Source organism: Candoia aspera, chromosome 7 (assembly GCF_035149785.1).
Source record: "Candoia aspera isolate rCanAsp1 chromosome 7, rCanAsp1.hap2, whole genome shotgun sequence".
Lineage (NCBI taxonomy): Eukaryota > Metazoa > Chordata > Lepidosauria > Squamata > Boidae > Candoia > Candoia aspera.
The window spans coordinates 11,855,204-11,869,250 of NC_086159.1; the positions used below are offsets into that span (position 1 = coordinate 11,855,204).

The following is a 14,047-nucleotide window of genomic DNA, read 5'->3' on the forward strand; positions in this document are numbered from 1 at the left end:
CCAGAAGAAAGGAACAGGCTGATTCAGTTTTACTTTGCTATAATCCTTTTATGAAAATTACAATTGAGCAATCCCAGTCAATATACTGAGAAGTGCTTGGTTCAAACAGGATGCCAATTATTAAAAATTAACTTCCCTGAATTGTTCTTAATGCAACACTGTGGGCAACCAAGAAATGATAGCAGATAAAGCTGATTTCTGAACACTAGAGCAATAAATCCATTCCAACGATAGGAGAACATAGCCAACAAAATGAAATCATACCAACTGCAACAGATTCTTTGCATAGGTAACAGCAGATATTCATGATTTTTGTGTGAATACTTATTCTCAAAACAAATCTAACAGTAATATTAAGTATGATAGCAAAAGTCAATTTAAGTGTTGCACTTCTTAAAACATAGTAACATGTTATCTTCTGTGACCGCAACTTCGGCCGTCAGGAGGAAATCTCCCTCCCCCTCCCACCCTCCCTCTCATCAGGAACATTAACCAAGAGGACATGAAAGAAACCACACTATTCCAAATTCTAGCAAACAGCCTTCCACTTCACTTCGTTTTTTTGTCACTGTCATTTAATACCCTGAAGAGGCTACTTGCACCTGCAAGTAGCATCAAATCTAATTTAAAGCTACAGGATTTTTCAATCAGGTGGGATGCAAGTTCTCTCCAGCACTGGAAGCCTTTCTTGGGGCAGAGGCATAAACAAAATTAGCAAACTGTTCCAAAATCAACACTAGAAACACAAATTTGTTGGATGAACTGCCAAGAATAAAGTAGGAATTATAATTTCTCTCTTAACCACCTGTGTTTGGTTCACCGCCCATGACGACTGCTGGGTTAGGTGATTTGGCCATGAGGATCTATACTCTGAAATTCCCAACTGTCAAGCTTTCTCTGGGAGGTTATTCCTAAAGATGACAGGGGAACTTCCTACTGATCCACGGGGCTATGGGGACACTGACAGGGCTAGTTGGGATCATCAAACGCCAATAGCATGGGAGCTATACCCACTGTCTATTTGATTCCAGGCCCAGTTCAAAGATTTAATGTCCCAAACACATGGAGCTGCTTGCACAGATATGTGGTAGGGAGGGCCTCTCAAAGTTTCTTCTACTGATTATATGGCCTAGCAAAAAACCCTCCCTTAATGTGGAATAGCTTTTCCAGAGTGATCAAGCAGGCACCAACCCTAAGTAACACTGTTTGCCCAAATATTTTCAAGTCAGTCAGTTTGTCCTACTGTATTTTTATTCTCCTTTGAATCTGTTAGCTTAGACAGGAGACTACTCTTGTATTTTAAAGGAGGTTATTTCAGGGAGAGAGGGGAATGCCTTCCGTTCAGGTAAATACATAAATATTTTAATTAATACTGAATCCAGAGATAAAAGAAAGCCAGGTAGGCTAAAAAGCCTGCTTAGAAAATACCCTACCTTAAAAGGTTTGTCCCCACTATGGGTCAACATATGCCGCTGTAACCAACTCTGACTTGTTGATGGTGTGTTATACACTTTGCAACCTTTCCATAAGCAAACGAATACCTAGGAAGACAAAACACAAGAATTAAGTTAGGTGGAAGCTTTATCTGTCACATATTTTTAACATTCAGGTTATTATGCTAACCGAATAAAGTACCTGAGAATAGTACACATTTCTGTAGAGAACCTTTGCTTTTAGCACATTTAATGCATCTCCTGACTGGCTCTTACTGCTGGTAGCAACGTTGCTTTAGCATGTTAAGAGAAGCCATCTAGCTTTCTTTAAAACAGACTCAACTATTCAAAAAATCCAAATTCACAGCGAAGAACAAGGATCATCACAAAATGAACCTACAGCTGAAGTTGCTAAATTAGTTCCGTGAACTAAGAGGCCACTTTGAAAAGGTTAGGTAAATTCAGCAAGTGCATATTGATTCATGACTACTTAAGAGCCTAACCAAAATACTTATCTCTGCCCCTAGAAAATTGTACCAATGTCCCTGTATCACCGCCTATTTGTGAAGTTACTAGGGTGCTGTCCAAAGGGATCTGAATTGGCATTTCTTGTATCCTAGATACTTGGGTGAATTTAGGGGCATGAGTTTTTTTCTGATACTGGCTTTAACCCACCAGACACCATGGAAAGCTGGAATTATTGTCCTACCATCTGTGCAGCTACAGGCAACTCCCATCAGCTGTCATCAAAAGTGTCTCTTCCCATTCATTTTTTCAATTCTACATACTCCAGAATGTTAGAAATAGATTGCATCATGACTAATAGAGAACAAAACTCCAGACAATTTGTGAAAATGTATGGAAGTGGCAAATTCTACTTTAAAAGATATCCAGCTAATTAAAAATATACTTAATAAATCATGAAATGGCATTTTGCCTTAACTTTACCAAGCTGCAATATCTCAAATAATGGGATATTTCAAACTAACCGTGGACATCCTCAGTGGCCTCAAATGCTGACATCTATCTTTCCCTTGAAGTGGTTTTGAAGAAGATAACACCGATTTCTCTTCCATATTGTAATGAAAAGAGAAGTCCCAAGCCCTCAAAGGATACTTGGAAAGATGGGGATAGGTCAAATAAAATTCTAGTTAGTAAGTCAAGACAAATGTCTTGGACTCTTGTAACTAGTTGTGCTCTGTGATAACAACATGCATCTTTCTGGTTAAGATGGTTATGAATTAAAACATCCCTTTAAAATAACCCACAAGGAATGTGCTGAATACAAAAGGAATTGTTTGCTATTTAAAACTGAGCAAGGAAAATCCAACAAATGTCAAATGAAATAGATGAACTATTCTCCCAGTTACCTACCAGGTGGTGTTTCTCTACATACAGCTTGTTACTACCGTCAATCTTACATCATATAGAAATTTTATCCGTACCCTGCAAACTTTAAATGACTGAAACCATTCATTTTCTAAGTGTCAAAGAGTAAGGGTAAAAATCTTTAATTACTACGTAAGTATATATAACTGATGCAGTATGCCTACTTTGATAAAGTATACAATTCATCTCCATGCACTACACATATAATGGATAAGTTAACAATGACTAAAAAGACTTTTGTGGTAGTTCAGTGTGGACAAAGTATTATGGCATTTGTAAAAACCAATGAATTCTGCATTCAAGTTGGACCTGAATGTTAGAAATTTATATGCATAATGGTGTAAGAATGCAGGTATATGCAGCCAATGAAACTGTAATATTCCCATTAATTAGGAGAAGTTTATCATCCAGGCAGAGCAGTGCCAAAGGGTATCATGCTGTTATCTCTATCTTTGGTCAGGGGACCAAGCATAGAACAAACTAACAAGGGAACAAGCAGCTCAGCCCCATTCACCAGCCATGAACAGGGCAGCTGCAGGGACCTTGCTTCCATTTTCTTTCCTGCAAGAATACTAAAACCAGAATCTTGCTTTGGGACTAAGGATTACTATTTTACAGGGGCAAAATGAAACTGTGATTACTTCAAGAAATTGTCCCTACATGTGTTTCCAATGGGGTTTATTGGCTTATCTTTATTTATAGATTTACAACCTACTTAATCAACATGACTCAAAGTAGTGTACAAAAGCAACAGCTGCAGCCCATGCAATAATACAGTAATACCTAAAGAAATAAAACACACTGTTACAGTTTAAAAATTAAAGTAATACTTCCCGGCACTGAGAACTCTACAATACTCAAATCTCCAAAGTCTTCCAAAACAGCCAACTTTTTAAGAATTCCCAGAAGGTCATGGGAGTGGCAGCAATCTGTTCCAAAGGAGGCCCCACAAAGCATGCCCACTTTCAGGCTCCTTCCCATTGCACCTGTTATGAGCTTTTTAATCACAACACTGGGAACTCCAAACAGCATGTCTTTGGCATAATGCCCTGAAGGACAAACCTTACTTATAATTTTAGTTTGTATGGCCACCCTCTCAACAAGCAACTCTGGGATTTAATTTTTTTTTAAAAAGACACAACAAAAATCATTAAAACACATCATGCTAGAGGCAACTCACATTCAAAACATTAAAAATGGGCTCACAGAATGTCCTTACCCTTGAACCAGGTCTTCAAGGCCTTTTTAAAAGCTGGCAGGATTGAGATCTTAAGAATTTGGAGGTGGAATGTTATTCCATTGGGCAGGTGTGGTGACATAGACAGAATGTATAGAGAGTAATGAATATGATCTGGACAAAATATGCAGGTGCTGTTGCCTAAGCTAAAGAGGCTGAAACATTTTTTAAGTCCAGAACATCCAGATAACATTCAGAAGTGGCTCAGACAGAAGCTTCCTTAATTCACTAAACTATAAGGATGAAGAGGTACAGCACAATCAAACTTGCAAGATTCTCTTATTATAGCTAATCCCAATAAAAGTAATTTTAGCCTTCCTGTGTAGTTAATTTCTTGGTCTGGTCTACCAAATGGAGCTGACAGCCTGCTTCCTAGGTCCCATACTACAACACTGCTTAACTGATGGGACCCAAAGCATGCCAACTGTGTCAGATCTTGTCAGGCAAGCAGAGATAATTGGAGACAGTCCTGCAAATGTGCAAGCCCTGTGCCATGAAGAGTTTTATAGGTAAATCACTGGCACTTTGAATTGCTCCTGGAAGCTCAGTAGCAAGCAGTTCAGCTCACATGGGTAGACTGAGGTGTGCCCATAACTGCATGTGCCACCACATTCTGGATCAGCTATACAGTAGTTGTTTGTTTGTTCCCACCTTTATTATTTTTATAAATAACTCAAGGTTTACTTGAGTTTTTTTACTACTACTTAATTCAACCAGATGAGTCTGTTTCAACCTTCCCCTTCAGAGAAAGGCAATCAAGGCCAACACAGCCATTTCTGGAAACAATGCGGGACAATCAAAACAGTGATCCATTCGAACCACCCACAAAGACAGCATCTTTACCCCTTTAAAATGATGATTAGCATTGGTACACATGGTATTATTTGTCATGGCTAAGTCAAACAAGGACGGAGAAGGAATGGCAGGAAATGCACATTCCTACAGCTTGCTTCTAGAAAAGTACTTGACATAATTATATGATTTGGGCTGCAATACACCAAAACTGTAAAGAATTTTAATTTACTTTGGAATAAACAGTATTGCTTGGTAGCTCTCCTGGATGCCTTCAAGTGGAACTAAGTGCAACAAACCAAAGCAGCTCTTGCTGAGGTTTATCATAAATTGCAAACAGGAAAGTCTGACTTGTTCCCCCTCTTAACAAGTTAAAGGTTAGATCCTGGCAATGATTCTAGCTTTGTTGAAAGAAAAAGACACTCAAATTGGTATATAATGTGCATTTCCAATGAAAAATTTATCATAACTAATTAAAGGGGAACAAATACAAGGTTGTCAATTCTACCCTAACTTACAGAAAGTATGCAATAATAAATAGAACAGATTAGCAATTTAAATCTGAAATTTATTAAATGAAGCTCATGACTCAAAAGTCATCTATTTCATCTTTCAGTAATTATTTTTCCTTGATTTTGGAAACCAAGTAATTAAAAAAAAAGTGCAAAATTGGGCCTAGATGAAGTTCTATACAACACACCTTTCAGTTAAATGATTAACATTACTGACAGACAGAACTAGCACTATATTGCACAAGACCTCAAAAATGTGGTACAGAAATAGTAATCCTTCACTGACAGGAGGACAGGATCTAGAAAATCATCAGCTTAGAGCATCTTCATCACAACTCATTCCTTCTTCACCAACTTTCCAACTCCTCCTATTTCATCACTTCAACAATCAATAGTGTGTCTCTTGGAGAATCTGTGCTGTTCTAGTATCTGACTCTCTTACATACACATGCAGACTTTAAAACTTCCACTATTCGCAAAACAATCCCCCTTTGCCTCACTTTCCCTTGTATAAACTAGGGACATGTGAAGCATTCAAAGGAGATCACAAAGCATGCTGGCACAAGCAAAGCACCCTTCCTTAAACGGTTAGAGAAGCAGTGTTCTCCAGAAGGCTCAGTGCAGCTATGAAGCCTTCCTCCATGTTTGAACATGCAGAGCCACTTCCAAGGTGCTTCTGAAATCCCAACGAAGTATTTTCTGTACACATATACATGGAAACAGCTGGGGCCTTTGATGCCACTGCGCGGAGTCTTCCAAGAAAGGTGCTTTAGCCCTTCAAGGAAGGATGCTTTCTGGTGGTGGTGGTGGTTTGTGCATCACTCCTTCTGAACGCAAAGCCCCAACATCCACTCTCAGATGCAGATGTATCCATATCTCTAATCTTTACTCCTCCAATTTTACCACTCAATCTATCTGACAGCTCCTCCCCCTCTATTTGAAAATGTGCACAAAATGTTTGTCTTTGGTTTTATTTGGCATTATCTCAAAACCCACTTTTTCTATCAAGCCTTTAGGACAGCCATGTATTCCCCAAGTGACCTTGGGCCAGACCTCTCTCAGCTCAACCCACCTCACAGGGTTGTTGTTGTGGGGAAAATAGGAGGAGGAAGGAGTGTTAGGTATGTTCGCCACCTTGAGTTATTTATAAAAATAATAAAGGTGGGATAAAAAATAAAGAAAAGAAAGAACATCTGACTCCCTCTTTTCACCTGCTTTTGTTCTCCTTTCCTTCCTCTTCAGCTCACTTTTGCCTATGATAGCAAGCATCTAGAATATAGGCAACAACTCATTCTTTTATACAGATGGGGATACCATTGTCCTATCACCGAGTGTTCCTTATCATTTGTATATCAAGCCTATTTTAATTCCCAGTCTCGAAATTCACTGGTTTTAATAGTTTCAAGTTATTTTGATTACTTTAAAATGTACGTATTATAACAGCATAGCTTTTCCCCAAAAAACATATTTAGTTTTTGGTTTAACATACAATGCAAATATCATTGAAGGGCAATTAAAAAAACACCAACCCCTCCTCGCTGACCATCTACGTGTATGGACCGAATGTGATCTGCCAGATCCGGACTGGAGTTGAAGCAAGAATGGCACTGGTCCCAACAGCAGTTATAAGCAATACTTTTTGCAGATGAAGCAGTCACTCCCTGTCCATTCATCATGACTGGAGTTGAACGTCCACTGGAAATTGTGCTGTCTACATCCATTATGGTACTGCTTATGCTGCATGAAGAGGGAAAAAAATTAATCATTACCTTATATTTTCAGTAGAGGGACAATTTCACCAAATACAGTTAAATATATTTATATTTTGTCAAGCCAGTTTGTTGTAGTGGTTAAAGGCACCGAACTAGAAATTAGACTAGAAACCAGGAGCCCCTAAGTTCTAGTCCTGCTTTAGGCATAAAGTCAGCTGGATGACTTTGGGCCAGTTGCTCTCTTTGAGCCCTAGGAAGAAGGAAATGGCAAATCACTTCCAAAAATGTGGCCAAGAAAACTGCAAGGATTTCAAATGTACCCCCCCAAAGCCACAGAAAATTAATATTATTGATAAACCTCACAAAATAAACATTTATAAATCATTTAATTATATTTATTTTATGTTTAAAGGAAGCAGCAACTTTCTCATGGGTCTTTAACTGGTCTGGAAGATATTATTTAAAATTTCAGGTGACAATGAAATTGAACAATTCCTAAGCTAACTCAAAAAGATGCCATTATTGTGTTTCATTCAGTCCTATTCAATGCATGCTAGTGTTTAATCTATAGTCACCTTTAAAATCTATGCTTTAATCTCATGATGACCAAGTTTTCTCAGAAACCTTTTATAAGAGATCTCTATCAAAAGATTGTAAAAGTGCATGTGGGAAAACCTTGCCAAGCTTCAAATATGAGCATTTTATATCTGAGGGAGCCTGTCCTTAAAATGCCGGACCAGGCCTGGTCCAGTATCTTAACCACAGGCTCCCTCAGATATAAAATGTCACACCTACTGCTTTGAAGACTTAAAGGAAAGGCAGGATAAAAGTATCAAATAAATAAAACAGAGGTCCTTATAAGCTCAACATAGCAAAAAGCCAAAGAAGCTACTCAACACTCTCCAGGCCCATTTAAAGCTGAGGTAGGAATACGGGTGTTGTTTCTGAATTAAAATGCTTCCAGCATTCACCCCAGGTAGGGGAGTCACAATTAGAAGCTCAGCAATTTTGTGGGAGTAGCTTCCCCCATTTTGATTTAAACAATTTTAAAAATAAATATGCCAAGGATCAAACTTGGAATTTCATTCAAGCAAAACAAGGATTGGAAAATAGAGTTGTGGACGCCCCAGCAGAATTCCATTCTTTGCTAGAATAAACCCTTTTTCAATGGAAGTGGAGAAGGGAATATCTGTGTAGTTTTCTTGGCCACAATTCAGAGTATTTCCCATTGCCTCCTTCTCATGTATCTCATACACACATGTGCATGTGTGTACTGAAGTGTGTGATGTGGGGAGAGGAGTTCCAGTCTAGCTATGGCCCTGGTGTATTTCCTGGAGGTCTCCCATCAAAGTACTAACCAGAGCCCAACCCTGCTACTGCGTGATGTGGCTTTCCATTTTAGAAATCTGAGAATTTATTCTTGACATTTTTGTAGTGCTTCTGAAGAGTACTAGCTTCACATGAAGTTTAGATAATCACTTAAGGTAACAGAGTTAGCAGAGGCTAGAGTCCTGTCACTCATCAAAGAGTCCTGGTAGATCTTGGGGTGACTGTCAACGCTTTCTGATTCCAAACAATCTTAACAATAAGATGATCTTACACACACTGATAAAATGCTACTGAAATGAAGAACTAATGAGTAGATGCTACTCCAGACTCCTTTCATTTCTGGTGTTCCAAAACAACTGCTAGGATCAAAATTCTCAAAAGCATATAATTTTCCTTTACACCTAACTCTGAATTCTATATCCTAGAAGCTTTATTTTTTCTGAGTTGAATTTTTTTTTACATTCTGTATCAAAGGCTGTAACAAGAAACATTCAACCCTAAAATATCTTACAACAACTTAAATTGATATTCAAGCGATAATGAAGTAAATAGCATTTGTCAGATCAGAAGGATTGGAATGTGGGCAGACTTAAGAGATTTCCAAATGCACTTTTCTTTGATTAGCACTTCAGTTCAAAATATCATGCTGAAGACATCTGAGACACTTGCGTGCAGTTCAGTAATAAATCAGGTGCGAAGAAAAATAAAACATCAATGTCTTTACAGAATCGATTCAATAGTTTTGAGCCAAACTTGCCATTTCATTTCTAGTCCCCAAAAAGGTTCTCAGATTTATGCCAAGTTATCCTTTCTGTTGCAAATTTCCTATAATATTCCATGCCAATGCATGCTTTCCCATTATTTCAGAAGCAAGTTTTTGGGTAAGAAAGCTGTAGTAGAAGCAGGAGACAGCAAAATACAAGTAGAGCTCACCATAAGAAAGTTTGGATTACCCATTATCCTCAAACTTTAAGTGTTTCTCAAAATATGAATTGTTTTCATCATTAAGAAATGCATCTGAATGTGGTCACTCAATTAATGTTTGTGAGCCACAATGATACCAGTGGTTAATCTGGATACCTGTTATTTATTAGATTTCTAGGCTGTTAGAAGCATGTAACTCTCAGCAGTATACAAAAATAATTAGAAGAACATAAAATGGCCTAATAATAATAATAATAATAATAATAATAATGCAAAGACTAAAACCAGCAACCTAATCAAAGCAATATAAAAATTCCTAGGTTCTCTCAACTAGCTGAAAAAGTCCTCCAGAAGAGCTTGGTCAGGATTGTATGCCTATCTATTGATCTATCTGCTAATGGACATTCTTGCTTACCAGATCAATCTCTGTGAATGCATCTCCCTCCCCCAAAAGCTCTGCTAAGGATTGGGATGTACAGAGCACTGCAAGCTCAGAATGGTTTTGTGTTCCAAGCTCAAAACTAATTTCTGCATTCCAACTTCAGAACAAAAGTTGGCTGCCTGAGTGGCAGCATTTCAAGTCTTCTGGTCAAAGAAAGCAAACTTGAAATAGGCCATTTTTGCTCCTGGAACAGGCCTTTTCAAGTGTTCTGAGCCTGAAACAGAATGTGTATGTTCAAAGAGATTTGTTTTGAAGTTGGAAACCCTCCGAGCCACTTCAAGCTTTGTTCCAATAGAACACAGCCATCTTGATTATCGCAAGTATAGTATTTTTGTTCTGAATTCAGAATAAAAACCCTTTGCTTTTTCATGCACACTTCTAGTCAGTTCTCTTTACATGTATTCACCTTTTTCTTTAGCAAAATGACAAAACTTTGTAATAATAAATTTAATCTATTCATATCAAGAAAATTGTATTCATAATTCACCTAATATTCATTTTACAAAAAATAGCTAAAACAGATCCAAAGTTCTATAAGCACTGCATAATTATTAACTCTTCCATTATCTTCCCGTCTTATAAAATAACTTTCTTGAGGGAACATTAAATATTGCTACTTGTTAATAATACAGTGGTTTGTAAACAACTACTAAAGGTACTTATTTTAACTTAGCATGGGTATTTATGATGCAGCCTAGATAATGTGACTAGGGATGTGCAAAACATTCCATTTTTGGAATGCAATGTTCTGGGGAATACAAGAATACCCCATTTGGTACTGTCTAGGTAAAAAATGAAATGTTCCACTATTCCCAGCAAAGTCCTCTCCTTTTTTCCCAGGACACAGCATTCTGGCTGTTTCGGGGCAGCCAGACTGTTTGTTTGCTTTATCAATTGATTTATTATACTGGCCCATCTCACATACATCACTCCAGCCATCTTACAATAAAAATACATTAAATACATACAATATAAAAAATAAAAACACATAGCAACTAAGCATCAAAACAACGATTAACATAGCCAGGAGCCAGGCTCTGTTCCACACCTGGGCACGAAACCAAGTTTTCAGGGCCTTGCAAAAGGCTGGCAGGGTTGGGGCCAATTAACTTCTTGGAAGTTTTCAGAAGACCTCAGAATGACTAGATGGGTGCAAAGGGAAAAAAAGGAACAGTAGCACCAACCTAGTATGTACCTGTTTCTGTGTAAACATGCATAGGATCACGCTGCTCGTTATCTCCTTGTCCACTGTCTTTCTTGATCCCTATCTTCCTTTTTCCTCATACATGTTTATTTAAAACTGGAAACTTTCAGGGAGAGTTTCAAACATATTTAGGTCTGTATTTTGTATTGTGCAGTGCCTTGTTTTAAATGTTTGAAATAACAGTATTGCAACAGTATTTTACATTAAAAGACAATAAAGAAAATATACTTTGCTCCAGATATGCCTTTCTATCCTCCTGGGGAGTCACTTTCATCATTACTGCTCATAATCTCTTTTGGCAAATTTAATGAATAGTCCAAAAATCCATCTCAGAAAAAAAATTAACAGCAAATTCAGCAGAGCATGCAGAAAATATTATTGGCAGCTTTTATTAAGCACTGGCTAAGACTGGTTAGACAACATAGAGAGGATTTAAACGGTTTATAAATGTGCCCTATGTCAACTAAAGAGCTAGATGAGGGCCATCTTCCCTCAGGAACAATTTAGACCCAAAGATGAGCAGTTATGTCAATGGTTATGGAAGTCGACATACAATACAATCAATAGAAACATATTTCAGGGATGCAAACCTTACCCTAACTTGGCATATGAGAAACAACTAACACACTACTATTGTAAAAGCCAAAGTTTTTGTACATCTCAGAACTATGATTGATTGAACTTAACAATAATGCAAAAATCCACTATGCCTTTGATGAAACACATTGCTAAGCTCAGTCCTCTGCAGACTTTATATTTAGGGGCAACACATAGATAGGCTGTGCCTCTAAATTTTTGAATTACTAATGCCTGCAGTGATCTAGTGAATCAATTAAATGACTATGCAAGATACATACTTCACTATGTAGATGCTTTGTTTAGAGAGCACTTAAAATTCTACCTTCCTTGCCAAATGATCAGTGGCTTCTCTATCTAGGCCATTAATGAACTCCACATGGTGAAGCAACACCTTTGACTAGAGCATTAAAGCAAATTAGTTGCAAGGACTACAGAATACATAATGGTAATCAAGCCATTTGATACCAAAGGCTAGGAGTGGCTAGAAAAACAAAAAGCATGTAAACCAGGTTTCCCCAGTTTCACTGACCTGCAACTTTTATGCTGCTAATTCTAGAGAACTAACACTGGGAATCATGAAATGTAGGTTTTGTTTCTGGAGGTGTAACTGGATTTTCATTCTTGCAGACTAACAGGTTTCATTTTTGAAAAGTAAACACAGAACCATAGGGAATTTTTGAAGATCCTCTCTTAACAGTTGCTCCATTAATTCTAACACAGAAGCTAGAAGAAATAATGCTTTCCAAGCAACCAGAAGCCAATAAATCTGTGACCTTTTTAAGTACATATATTTCATCACTGCTGGAAGTTTCACATAAGCTGTCAAAAAAGGAACACATCTGTTAAACCATCAATAAAATATTCCTAGAGGTAGAAAATCTATTTTCCAAAAACCTAGGACAAATGAAAAACTTTCCTAGACTAATTTATATCCCGCCTTTAGTAATCAAGACTGCAAGCATTTTTCAAAAAAATGAAAATAACCAAATAATTTGAACTGAATCCCAGCAACAGCAAAGTAACTAATATCAACATTAACTACAACCTTTATTAAAAACAAAACAAAACAAAAAAACTAGGATATGGACCTAGAAGTTAAAATTAAAAGGAAACTGCATTTAAATTAAAAGCAAATTGCCATCCTGAGCAGAAGAAAAAAATCATATATCCTGGGTAATGATTCTTCAAAAAGGAGGCGTAGACAAAGAAGGGCCTCTCCATCAAACCTCAGAATGTACATGGTGGTCCTTAGGACACAAGCCATTTAACTAATGCTGGCTATAAATAATATCCAGCATTTTTACCATAATGGGAAGATATGCAGATGTTTTGAAATGGGCATATGTTAATATAATCCAGATGCCCAAGAAAACTCTAGCTGTTGTATTTTATTTATTAGATTCCTATCCTGTCGAAATCATAACGCTCTTGATAGTACACAAAAGCATAAAATATCCATGGTGAAGTAAGAAACATCTACAATATAAACTATTAGAATCAGAGGAATTAGTGTTCAGTAGTAAATTTAAAAAATCAGATGATGACATTATCACCATTAATTCAATTATCTTGTTTCTGGAAGGCCAATAGTGTCAGAGCAAATCTAATTTGCAAGAGATTTAGGTAAGGCAATAACTACAAGCCAAGGTATCAAACAGAAGCCTCTTGATGTCACTGCCTTAAACCAAACTTCTCAGAAGGAAACAAAATCAATTTAAGATTATGCCCTCAAGACCCATCCCCGCCAGCCCTTTCAGAACTCTCCAAAGACTGATTTTCAAGGCTCTAAGGAACTATGCAGTCCTTGACATGACATACAGAACACACTACAGAGAACCCCTAAAATTTGCATAACTCCCCAGTTTCTAACCATGTGACTCCAAGAAATCTGTCTGTGAAATTAAGCGTAGGCAGAATTCTACATTGTTCTCTTCAAACCAACAGACCAGGCAGGGCTACAGCAAATCTGTTATTCGTTTCATAGCTGGAAAGTAGGGTGCTTATAAAGAACACTTGGAAAACGCTACTTGCAAATCCAGGCCTTGAATGAAAAACAGATGAAGTTTCAAGGAGGCAATAAAGAGCACAGTGAAGTACACATTTTCATACAGAGCAAAAGAAATGGAATAAGACTTCCAGCTGAGCCCTGGAGGCCCAGAAAAACTACAGTACTATTCAGCTGCATTAGGTCTATTCTTCAATGATTCTGACAAAAGATTTAGCTGACTTTTCAATCATGCACTTTAAACAGCAGTTATGACAATTTGGCTATCTGCAATGGGGCAGACAAAAAAAAAACTTTCAGGAAAGCCAGCATAATCCATATTAACCATAAACAACTCAAGCACATGCAGTTAAGCTCAACAACATGGCAAGAATCTATCAAGCAGGTTTCAAGCTAGCTCATATGAAATGTCAGGAAGGATGTCATGTGATTGGTTAAAATGGCCAGGTACTGGGGTGAAAAAAATTGGTTGCATTTGCCCAACACACT

At 37.5% G+C, this 14,047-nt stretch overlaps 1 protein-coding gene across 5 annotated transcripts in view; it reads right to left on the reverse strand.

The window, feature by feature from the left end:
* Positions 1-14,047, reverse strand: part of AEBP2 (AE binding protein 2) — a 43,722-nt gene that overhangs the window by 24,108 nt on the left and 5,567 nt on the right. For all 5 annotated transcript variants that reach the window (XR_010068337.1, XM_063308973.1, XM_063308972.1 and 2 more), the window contains exons 2-3: positions 6,893-7,100; positions 1,434-1,541 (exon numbers count right to left, since the gene is read on the reverse strand). Coding sequence is in view for 4 of the 5 variants with exons in the window: in XM_063308973.1 (XP_063165043.1) it covers positions 1,434-1,541; positions 6,893-7,100 (316 nt within the window). In the remaining variant the exon portion in view is untranslated. The remainder of the gene's footprint in view (positions 1-1,433; positions 1,542-6,892; positions 7,101-14,047) is intronic.